The sequence below is a fragment of the Sinocyclocheilus rhinocerous genome, unplaced genomic scaffold, assembly GCF_001515625.1.
Source record: "Sinocyclocheilus rhinocerous isolate Xijiao unplaced genomic scaffold, SAMN03320098_v1.1 scaffold2485, whole genome shotgun sequence".
NCBI lineage: Eukaryota > Metazoa > Chordata > Actinopteri > Cypriniformes > Cyprinidae > Sinocyclocheilus > Sinocyclocheilus rhinocerous.
The window spans coordinates 117305-128865 of NW_015637155.1; the positions used below are offsets into that span (position 1 = coordinate 117305).

Genomic DNA, 11561 nt, shown 5'->3' on the forward strand with positions numbered 1-11561 from the left:
GAAAGGAAAACTTGAAATCGCATAATATGACCCCTTTAAAACCTGTTCACAAAGCTGCCAAGACAAACTTGTACTAAGGAATAGAGAGAAGTCTTAAAGGGTCATGAACCCCCCCCCCCAGCACTGGTTAGTTCAACACAGTTTTAAAAAATGCTAAAAAAGTGGGCGTGGTTCGCAGCGGAGCAGAGGAGGGGGAGGGGAGACAGACAACACACACAGCTTAAAGGGATAGTTCACCCAAAAATGAAAATGTGATGTTTAACCGGAGCTAAACTGCTCACTGCATCATATAAATAACAACTCGAACCATCAATGTATGCATCAAACTCACTTCAACAGCCAACCGTTTCTTTTCTACGCATCATGTTTTTTTATATCCATGCATGTGGTTACAGTAAAATCATATAAAACAGTGAAATCGCTCCGGAAATCTGTCCTGTCTTGCCTGCACTCGAGGCGGTGACGTGTGAGCGCCACTGACAGATTCTTCACTCCTATTGGTTGTCACTGTGATGTCATCTCACAGACTGAAGCGTCTGTCACAGCAAATCGACACATAATTAAGCGAACCCTCTTCTCATAGGATAAGAACACGCAGTCTCATGAATAATTTAATAGACACCGACGTGTATGGATGATGTCAGAGTGCTTATTAACTATGCACACAGTGATTGGCTGATAGCTGATTTATTCATAGAAATATTGTACAGTGCGATATTATGTTGCCATATATAAAGGTTTAAAAATAAAAATGTTGCCACATTCAAATAAAGATTTTAAAACGTAGGCTAAGTGTCACTAATTAAACAAGTATATGTTCAGCTACTTGTCAGCCTCTTATGCTTCTCGTAAACAATTAGTGAATATGCAAATCAACAGCCTTTTAATTAACAGAGTAGAGTAATCACGGCTCATTATCGTCAAACGTTTCTTATAGGGATGTTCATTTCGGTTAATTTTCCAGACCAACAACCATTACTTGTTACTTGTTACTTGTGATCCGAACATTAACCGTTAACTGATAAGATTAGAATAATAAATTAGTATTAAATAAAAATAGAATGGATGAGTGTCTGTGACCCATTAAAAATACAAACATTTTTTGTCACGGGTTTATTTTAACGTGCAAACAGCCGCATACAGAACAACAACAGAGCCTGGATTCACACATCGTCAGATTATCCCGCACCTGCAGCGCTTCTGAGAACAGAGAAAAACTGAATAAAATAATATAAATAAAAAGACTAAAATAAATAGGCCTACACTAAATATTTTTTACTTAATTAACAAATTAAGATGATAAAACGAAAACACACTGAATCCTGAATGTTTAAAATAACAAATAAAATAAATAGGCCCACACTAAATATTTTTCAATTAAATAATTAACATTAAAGGGTTACTCCATCCCAAAATGTAAATTCTGTCATTAATTACTCACCCTCATGTCGTTCCAAACCCGTTAGTCCTTTGTTCATCTTCAGACACAAATTAAGATATTTCTGATGAACTCCGAGAGCTTTCTGACCCTCCCATAGACAGCAACACAACTGTAATGTTCCCAGGTCCAGAAACGTAGTAAGGACATCAGTAAAACAGTTCATGTGACATCAGTGGCTCAACTTCAGTTTTGCGAAGCTACGAGAATACTTTTTGAGCGCAAAGAAAACAAAAATAACAATTTTTTCAACAATTCTTCTCACCCGAGTTATGTCTTCCGCCATTTTGGAGAGTACCCAAGAGCGTAATCGACGTAATCAGCGTTGTTTACGTTCAGAGAGAAAGCGCATGCATGAACGTAATCTGCGTAATAAGCGTTGTTTACGCTTAGGGGAAAGCGTGCGTATGCGTTGTGATACTTGTTTCTACATTTAGGACTGACACGCCCATTATTTTTCTCCTAAATTGGTGAGTTATGAGCTACTTTTAACTTTAAGATGTTTTGTGAATACGGGCCCAGGACCAACAAGGGACTCATGAACAACTATCACTAAACAAAACACAGCGGTGGATCATTCAGCTAACAACACAGTATTAAGAATCAAGCATATGTAAACATTGAACGGGGTTATTTTTATTAATTCAGCTATTATTTTCCCTTGTGGACTATATGTACATGTTTTTTTTAAGTTAAATATCTTATTCAGGTCAGTACTAAATACAAAATAACATGCATTTTGGTAAAATATTTTACATTTTGCAGATTCTGTATGTAAACTTTTGACTTCAACTGTATATAACACACTCTTAAAAATAAAGGTGCTTTAAAGGTTCTTCAGCGATGCCATAGAAGAACCATTTTTGGTTCCGCAAAGAACCATTCAGTCAAAGGTTCTTTAAAGAACCATCCTTTTTATTTTGTGAATCAGAAAGGTTCTTCAGATGTTAAAGGTTCTTGATGGAGCCGTTTAGACAAGAAAGGTTCTTGTATGGCATGGTGAAGCACCTTTATTTGTAAGAGTGCAGTTTTAGTGTTGGTAACGTGTTTGGTGGTGGTCCCCAGGATCTGATGGGTGTTCTGGAGAAGAGCGTGCGTGAGGTGGAGCGTGCCGTGGCGCAGCGGGACAGTCCTCCGGAGACGCCGCAGTTCACCAAAGCGCTGTGCATCATCCTGCACCTGCTGTTCCTGCTGGAGAAGCTGGAGAGCGCTCCGGAGCAGGAGCACCAGAAGCGGCAGACCGTGTACCGGCTGCTGAAGCTCCACCCGCGGGCGCGGAGCGGCTACACACCGCTGCACATGGCTGTGGACAAGGACACCACGTCTGTGGGCCGTTACCCGGTGGGGCGGTTCCCGTCGCTGTGTGTGGCGAGTCTGCTGCTGGAGTGCGGCGCTGATGTGGACTCGCGCGACTGCGAGAACAACACGCCGCTGCACATCGCCGCCGCTAACGGCTGTCCGGAGATCATGGCGGCGCTGATCCGGGCCGGAGCGCACTTCGACGCCACGAACGCGCAGCACAAGACGGCCTACGAGCTGCTGGACGAGCAGAGCAGCGGGCGACACGCGCTACACCCGCTCAACCACGTCACGCTGCCGTGTCTGGCGGCCCGTGCCATCGAGAGACACAGGCTGCCCTACAGAGGGCTGATCTCAGAGCAGATGGAGGCCTTCATCGAGCTGCACTGACCCCCAGCAGTCATCCACCCAACCGGCCAGTGATGCTCTCGCTCCCGAAGCGCTCGAGGTGGACGTTTACGTGAGCCGTTGGTAATCTTCCAGGAAACTTGCCTCTTTCTCTTCTTGTCTTTGACTGACAGGGTCTGTTTCAGGGCGTCACAAACTGCTTCTCGATCGCATGATCAGAGCATTAATGCAAAATTGAAATGCAAGCGTTTTCTATCAGACCGTCTCTCGTCCAGAGTGGGAACATGGTGTAGAGTTGTTTCTTCTCAGTGATGATCCTGAAGGACCCCGGGGTGCCAAATGCTAGCCTTACGCGGTTGTCTTTTCTAACGGCTTTGAATTTGTGCGGCTGTGCTTTTAATGTGTTTTTACTGAATTTCCTTCCTCTGGGGACGGACTGTAATATATAGAACTTGGGACTTTATCCCGCCTGTATGAGAACAGCTATTTTTGAATGGCTGACGTTACATTGATATCTATGCAGTTTATTAACAGCGGTGGATTTGGAGTGACGGATTGGGCAACCCAGGTTGTTTTGTGTTTTCTTTTCCTATGCAGGGTTACGTGAAAAGCTTCGTATGCGTTGTAGTCTTATTCTAAATGCCTGTAAGTTTCTATTCTTGGTAAGACTTCGTTGCTGAAGTGATTTATTTCTCTGTTGTCCGGTCTGTCCTTGTAAAAGCCACCCTGTGAAAGCACTTTGGAAATGTTAACACTTTGTTTAACCTCAAAAACCAGAGACGTCTCTCAGAAACTATACACGTGATTTGGTTAATTTAAGACCATTTACTACAAGACAAAAATGTGTATGGTGATGCCTGAATAAAATGCAAGTGTCCCGTCTGTCTGTGTGATGTTTGTTGGTCTCAGGAACGACTGACGCTCATCTGAATCCATCCGTGGGCTCCATGAAGAGCCATTGATTGTGGGTTTTCTTTCAGGTCGGGACGATCGCAGCACAAACGCATCAGATCATCATCCAAACGCTTTCCAGTCGTTAGGCAAGTTCTTCCTGTTGACAGCTTCAGAATGTGACGTGCTTACTCTAAATAGCTGCACTGATCATCTAATGTCGTGCTATAGTTTTAGTTTCTGCGTGCTAGAACAAATATTTCCATAAATGTCTGAGTGTGTCTCTGATAATTAGAGTTTCTGATGTAGCTCATTTACATGTCTTCAATTAATGCTGTTATGTACATTTGTCTCATAAATCATGGGCAGGTCATATTTCACCCCAAAACCAAGAAACTGTAAAGAAAATGGAATTGAAGAATTATTTCTGTTGTTGTTGTTGTAATTCATTATTCAATCCCCTCCTATATTTCAGAAACTACAGCAAAAAATACAGAGAAATGAAATGTATTCGTTCAAGTAATTAGACAGCTGGAACCATTCAGTCAAAGGTTCTTTAAAGAACCATCCTTTTTATTTTGTGAATCAGAAAGGTTCTTCAGATGTTAAAGGTTCTTGATGGAGCCGTTTAGACAAGAAAGGTTCTTGTATGGCATGGTGAAGCACCTTTATTTGTAAGAGTGCAGTTTTAGTGTTGGTAACGTGTTTGGTGGTGGTCCCCAGGATCTGATGGGTGTTCTGGAGAAGAGCGTGCGTGAGGTGGAGCGTGCCGTGGCGCAGCGGGACAGTCCTCCGGAGACGCCGCAGTTCACCAAAGCGCTGTGCATCATCCTGCACCTGCTGTTCCTGCTGGAGAAGCTGGAGAGCGCTCCGGAGCAGGAGCACCAGAAGCGGCAGACCGTGTACCGGCTGCTGAAGCTCCACCCGCGGGCGCGGAGCGGCTACACACCGCTGCACATGGCTGTGGACAAGGACACCACGTCTGTGGGCCGTTACCCGGTGGGGCGGTTCCCGTCGCTGTGTGTGGCGAGTCTGCTGCTGGAGTGCGGCGCTGATGTGGACTCGCGCGACTGCGAGAACAACACGCCGCTGCACATCGCCGCCGCTAACGGCTGTCCGGAGATCATGGCGGCGCTGATCCGGGCCGGAGCGCACTTCGACGCCACGAACGCGCAGCACAAGACGGCCTACGAGCTGCTGGACGAGCAGAGCAGCGGGCGACACGCGCTACACCCGCTCAACCACGTCACGCTGCCGTGTCTGGCGGCCCGTGCCATCGAGAGACACAGGCTGCCCTACAGAGGGCTGATCTCAGAGCAGATGGAGGCCTTCATCGAGCTGCACTGACCCCCAGCAGTCATCCACCCAACCGGCCAGTGATGCTCTCGCTCCCGAAGCGCTCGAGGTGGACGTTTACGTGAGCCGTTGGTAATCTTCCAGGAAACTTGCCTCTTTCTCTTCTTGTCTTTGACTGACAGGGTCTGTTTCAGGGCGTCACAAACTGCTTCTCGATCGCATGATCAGAGCATTAATGCAAAATTGAAATGCAAGCGTTTTCTATCAGACCGTCTCTCGTCCAGAGTGGGAACATGGTGTAGAGTTGTTTCTTCTCAGTGATGATCCTGAAGGACCCCGGGGTGCCAAATGCTAGCCTTACGCGGTTGTCTTTTCTAACGGCTTTGAATTTGTGCGGCTGTGCTTTTAATGTGTTTTTACTGAATTTCCTTCCTCTGGGGACGGACTGTAATATATAGAACTTGGGACTTTATCCCGCCTGTATGAGAACAGCTATTTTTGAATGGCTGACGTTACATTGATATCTATGCAGTTTATTAACAGCGGTGGATTTGGAGTGACGGATTGGGCAACCCAGGTTGTTTTGTGTTTTCTTTTCCTATGCAGGGTTACGTGAAAAGCTTCGTATGCGTTGTAGTCTTATTCTAAATGCCTGTAAGTTTCTATTCTTGGTAAGACTTCGTTGCTGAAGTGATTTATTTCTCTGTTGTCCGGTCTGTCCTTGTAAAAGCCACCCTGTGAAAGCACTTTGGAAATGTTAACACTTTGTTTAACCTCAAAAACCAGAGACGTCTCTCAGAAACTATACACGTGATTTGGTTAATTTAAGACCATTTACTACAAGACAAAAATGTGTATGGTGATGCCTGAATAAAATGCAAGTGTCCCGTCTGTCTGTGTGATGTTTGTTGGTCTCAGGAACGACTGACGCTCATCTGAATCCATCCGTGGGCTCCATGAAGAGCCATTGATTGTGGGTTTTCTTTCAGGTCGGGACGATCGCAGCACAAACGCATCAGATCATCATCCAAACGCTTTCCAGTCGTTAGGCAAGTTCTTCCTGTTGACAGCTTCAGAATGTGACGTGCTTACTCTAAATAGCTGCACTGATCATCTAATGTCGTGCTATAGTTTTAGTTTCTGCGTGCTAGAACAAATATTTCCATAAATGTCTGAGTGTGTCTCTGATAATTAGAGTTTCTGATGTAGCTCATTTACATGTCTTCAATTAATGCTGTTATGTACATTTGTCTCATAAATCATGGGCAGGTCATATTTCACCCCAAAACCAAGAAACTGTAAAGAAAATGGAATTGAAGAATTATTTCTGTTGTTGTTGTTGTAATTCATTATTCAATCCCCTCCTATATTTCAGAAACTACAGCAAAAAATACAGAGAAATGAAATGTATTCGTTCAAGTAATTAGACAGCTGATTAATGAGCATTTAATGGCTCGTCTGAGGCTGTTTGCTGACAGAATCATGTCACGTTTACACACACGCAGCGTTTCAGTCATTTCCATCAGTGCCAGTTTAATTCTATTGTATTTAATACTCTAGCCTTTATCTACAGAAATATAATGTTTGAAGCTATGTCTTGGATGTTGTATGTTATTTAACAGTAATGCTGTGTGTTTTATTCCCCTTCAGTCTTGTTTGTTCAAACAGAAAACCAGAAACCCGATCTTGGGGCGAGCAGATATAAATAGTGTGGTGATCATCTGTGTGAGGGTCTCCTGAGAGCCGCGCCTGTGTTCCTGGACTATTCTAGGGTCCTGTGCGTGTAATCGAACCCTTGGCTCTGGGGTCAGTCGTCCTGAAGGTCTGGAGCAGCATTACATCGTGTCCCATCAGAACTGATTAATGCCAAACGCTTTATTGACATTCTGTTTAAACGCTCTTTATGGGCTTGTGTCGTTTCTATATGTGCTGTGGTAAGAGATGCTGGAAGACACTGATGAAATAAAGCTCTGAGATGTGCAGATTTAGATTAGATTTATTCATTTAGCAGACGCTTTTATCCAAAGCGACTTACAATTGGGAATACATCAAGCGATTCATCTTAAAGAGGCAAATACACACCGGAAGCATTCAAATAAGTACAAGCCAGACAGGGAAAGATTTAAGAAAAGAGGAATTTGTTTTTTTTTAGCCTGAAGTCAAATAGTGCTGAAAGAGATGTTTTCAGTATCCGTGTAGCCGTAGCATACGCTGCATTCAAAATGCAATCACACACTTGATTTATTATACCATACAAAACTGCAGTGGGATTAATTTAACACATTTCTACAATTTTCATCTGCAATATTCAATGCAAAGGTAAAACAAATATTGTTTGCATAAGTTTTTCAGTCAGTATTTTTCGGATGCAGCTTAAGGAGAAGAGTGCGAGAGAACTGCTCCGTCTCGGATCACAGGAGCACATTCTCTCATCAGACTCTGAGGAATCGAAGAATTATTTCTGTTGTTGTTGTTGTAATTCATTATTCAATCCCCTCCTATATTTCAGAAACTACAGCAAAAAATACAGAGAAATGAAATGTATTCGTTCAAGTAATTAGACAGCTGATTAATGAGCATTTAATGGCTCGTCTGAGGCTGTTTGCTGACAGAATCATGTCACGTTTACACACACGCAGCGTTTCAGTCATTTCCATCAGTGCCAGTTTAATTCTATTGTATTTAATACTCTAGCCTTTATCTACAGAAATATAATGTTTGAAGCTATGTCTTGGATGTTGTATGTTATTTAACAGTAATGCTGTGTGTTTTATTCCCCTTCAGTCTTGTTTGTTCAAACAGAAAACCAGAAACCCGATCTTGGGGCGAGCAGATATAAATAGTGTGGTGATCATCTGTGTGAGGGTCTCCTGAGAGCCGCGCCTGTGTTCCTGGACTATTCTAGGGTCCTGTGCGTGTAATCGAACCCTTGGCTCTGGGGTCAGTCGTCCTGAAGGTCTGGAGCAGCATTACATCGTGTCCCATCAGAACTGATTAATGCCAAACGCTTTATTGACATTCTGTTTAAACGCTCTTTATGGGCTTGTGTCGTTTCTATATGTGCTGTGGTAAGAGATGCTGGAAGACACTGATGAAATAAAGCTCTGAGATGTGCAGATTTAGATTAGATTTATTCATTTAGCAGACGCTTTTATCCAAAGCGACTTACAATTGGGAATACATCAAGCGATTCATCTTAAAGAGGCAAATACACACCGGAAGCATTCAAATAAGTACAAGCCAGACAGGGAAAGATTTAAGAAAAGAGGAATTTGTTTTTTTTTAGCCTGAAGTCAAATAGTGCTGAAAGAGATGTTTTCAGTATCCGTGTAGCCGTAGCATACGCTGCATTCAAAATGCAATCACACACTTGATTTATTATACCATACAAAACTGCAGTGGGATTAATTTAACACATTTCTACAATTTTCATCTGCAATATTCAATGCAAAGGTAAAACAAATATTGTTTGCATAAGTTTTTCAGTCAGTATTTTTCGGATGCAGCTTAAGGAGAAGAGTGCGAGAGAACTGCTCCGTCTCGGATCACAGGAGCACATTCTCTCATCAGACTCTGATAAACGCTCAGATGCTGTAGCTGTGGATGGAAAGCACATCTTGTATCTTTGTAATGTGTTTTCATGTCACAATAAAATACAACTTCAGTCTTTCTACTTTAAAAAAAAATCCCCATTTAATTCAATGTTTTGCTTGCCATTTCTTTGTAATTATTTGTGAAATTTACTAGCTATTTCTACTGGCAAAGAAAATTACCAACAAAGTAGTTTTAAAGTAAATTCTAATTTTTTATTTTAATGCCACAACACTGCCTCACCATTAGATGGGTTTCCAGACTGACCTGTGTTTATAAATGAAATCCCTTAAATGCTCACAAGTGATCTTTATTTAACTATTCATGTGAACTGTAGCCCCAGCTGGTTGGTTAGGGTTAGGGATGACGGGTTTGCTGTAAAGACTGCGTTCTTGTCACAAAGAAATGTCTTTTCAATCACCATATAACCTGCTGTAAAGCTGCATGATGCGGTTTGTCCGAGTCTGATCTGGATCCTCTGTAAATGCATCTGCCGGGTCATCTGAGCTCCTCTGTGACCAGCTGGCCTCGGATCGGAGAATAAAAGACAATGGAGCCCATTCTTCGCTCGGATCACAGTCCTGTATTCAGAGCTCGAGTGACATCAGCGGGAGAAGAGTTCCGTGCGCGGCCGCTAGAGGGCGCCACGAGCTCCGTGCTTCTGTTACTGTTCCCTCTGCATCCATCTCAGAAGTCATTTACAATCGAATTCAGTGTAAGAAAATAATCTTTCCATTGTTATTACAGCCCGACATATTTTTTGTGGCATTTTTGCCTTTGCAGTATTTCAGATGGGAAGTGGGTGGGATTGGGAAATGCTCGCGGGACTCGAACTCGGGACAACGGCGCATTACAGCCTGACATTTGACCTCAAACTGATTTTTAGTTGTTTTAGAACGTTTTCCTACATAAAAATGTCATCCACTGGAATACAGTATAAAACAAATGCAAAAGGTAAAAGAAGATATACATCCTTCTAGTTCAAAATGTCATGTTGCATTAAGAGCCGGGGGTGAAAACTTTTTTAATTTGAAGATGTGTACATTTAACTTATTTTGTCTTCTGGGAAACATGTAAGTATCTTCTGTAGGTTCTGAAGGGCAGTGCTAAATGAAGAAAAAATAAAAAAAAGATATTTAGGCAAAATAAGAAAAATGTACACATCTTCCTGTTGGAACGGGTTCAAAAACACAAAAATGCTGGAAAACCAAAGAATGAGCGGGAGCTGAGGGGTTTTTCTGAAGAACAGCAGGCAGTTTAACTGTTCATGGACTCATGAACAACTATCACTAAACAAAAAAACACCGCTGTGGATCATTCAGCTAACAACACAGTATGAAGAAACATCAACTTTTGAACGGGGTCATTTTTATAAATTCAACTATTATTTTCTCTTGTGGGCTATTTGTACACATCTTTTAAGTGAAATATCTTATTCAGGTCAGTAGCTACTAAATAAAAAATAACATGCATTTTGTATGATCCCTCTTATTTTGATGTAAAATAGTTAACATTTTGCAGTAAACTTTTGTCTTCAACTGTATTTCCATATCTTAAAACAGTTTTAACTGTTAATTAATAGAACAGGCAATGTGTTATAAGTTCACAGAGACATTTCCCCCCATGTTTAAAATATCATTTTTGTCATTTGTCAAATTTCTGCCCAGATCCAGTCAATAAATGTAGATCAATGCAACGAATTCTTTTCCTTTAGGGTTCTTCATCGAAAAGCAGCTCGATCTGTCGCGAGACGCTTCATTGTTTCTGGAGGAGCGGACTGAGTGACGTCATCTCCGAGAGGAAGAGGAGGAGGAGGAGGAGGAGGGTACCGAGGAGGAGAGGCTCTGCCTGCGAGCATCAGTGACATCAACGAGCTCAAGACTCTCCGGAGGCTCTGCCTGAGAGCGGAATATGATGCTCGAGTCTCCTTCAAAGGCACCTTCGCGCAGGTAAACGCGGCTCTTTTCGTGTATGTTGAGAAATGATCGCATATGTGCTCAGATTACACCTGCGTCCTCCCGGAGAGCAACCTGCGCTACCTGCGCGCTGCTACTGTGTTCAGAGAGTTATTGATGAGAGGAATAGATGATTTCTCCGAGCGGTTATTGGCTCGTTGCTCGATCGCATCCAGACGCGTTTGCGCCTTTGTCCGGGTTTCGCTCCAGATGCTCGGCTCTCTGTCTCCGGGTTCACATTTCAAACCTACGCCTCGTGCATTTGAAACACTGAGCGGATCCGGCCGATAATTGAAGCGATGTGTGTTTTCTGACCTGCTGAGCGATCATGGCTGATGATAACAGCGAAATATGAAGGAAAATTACTGAGCCGCTTCACTGGGACTCCAGCGAACAAAGCCCGTCTGGCACTGATACACTGATGCAAACCAGCGCGTCTGCTGTAGTCTGGTAACGTTACAAATAACAAATAAAACATAAAATACTACCAGCACAAAGAATATCATTTCTACAATGCATGAGTTTTATATGCAAACACAGACAGAACCTGCTCTTTAATTCAGTTTTAATGAGCTGCTAAAAAAAGCAAACTGTAATTGTGAAGAAATATCTAGAAAAATATTGTGAAAGAAGAACAGTACAATAATATATGAGTGGTTGCCATTCTTGTTCTGTGTTTGTCACACACACACACATTCTCTCTCTCACACACACACACACACATTCTCTCTCTCACACACACA

The 11561-nt window shown here is 42.6% G+C and overlaps 2 protein-coding genes across 3 annotated transcripts in view; both read left to right on the top strand.

The window, feature by feature from the left end:
- The window catches only part of fem1a (fem-1 homolog a), a 9240-nt gene extending 5273 nt beyond the window's left edge, over nucleotides 1-3967 (top strand). For both annotated transcript variants that reach the window (XM_016563527.1, XM_016563526.1), the window contains exon 2: nucleotides 2504-3967. In XM_016563527.1, coding sequence (XP_016419013.1) covers nucleotides 2504-3127 — 624 coding nt within the window. In that variant the 3' untranslated portion in view covers nucleotides 3128-3967. The remainder of the gene's footprint in view (nucleotides 1-2503) is intronic.
- A 7007-nt stretch (nucleotides 3968-10974) lies between these two features.
- The window catches only part of LOC107748642 (receptor-type tyrosine-protein phosphatase S-like), a gene marked incomplete at its 3' end in the record, with an annotated part of 20232 nt that continues 19645 nt past the window's right edge, over nucleotides 10975-11561 (top strand). Inside the window, exon 1 of the mRNA XM_016563528.1 lies at nucleotides 10975-11268. The remainder of the gene's footprint in view (nucleotides 11269-11561) is intronic.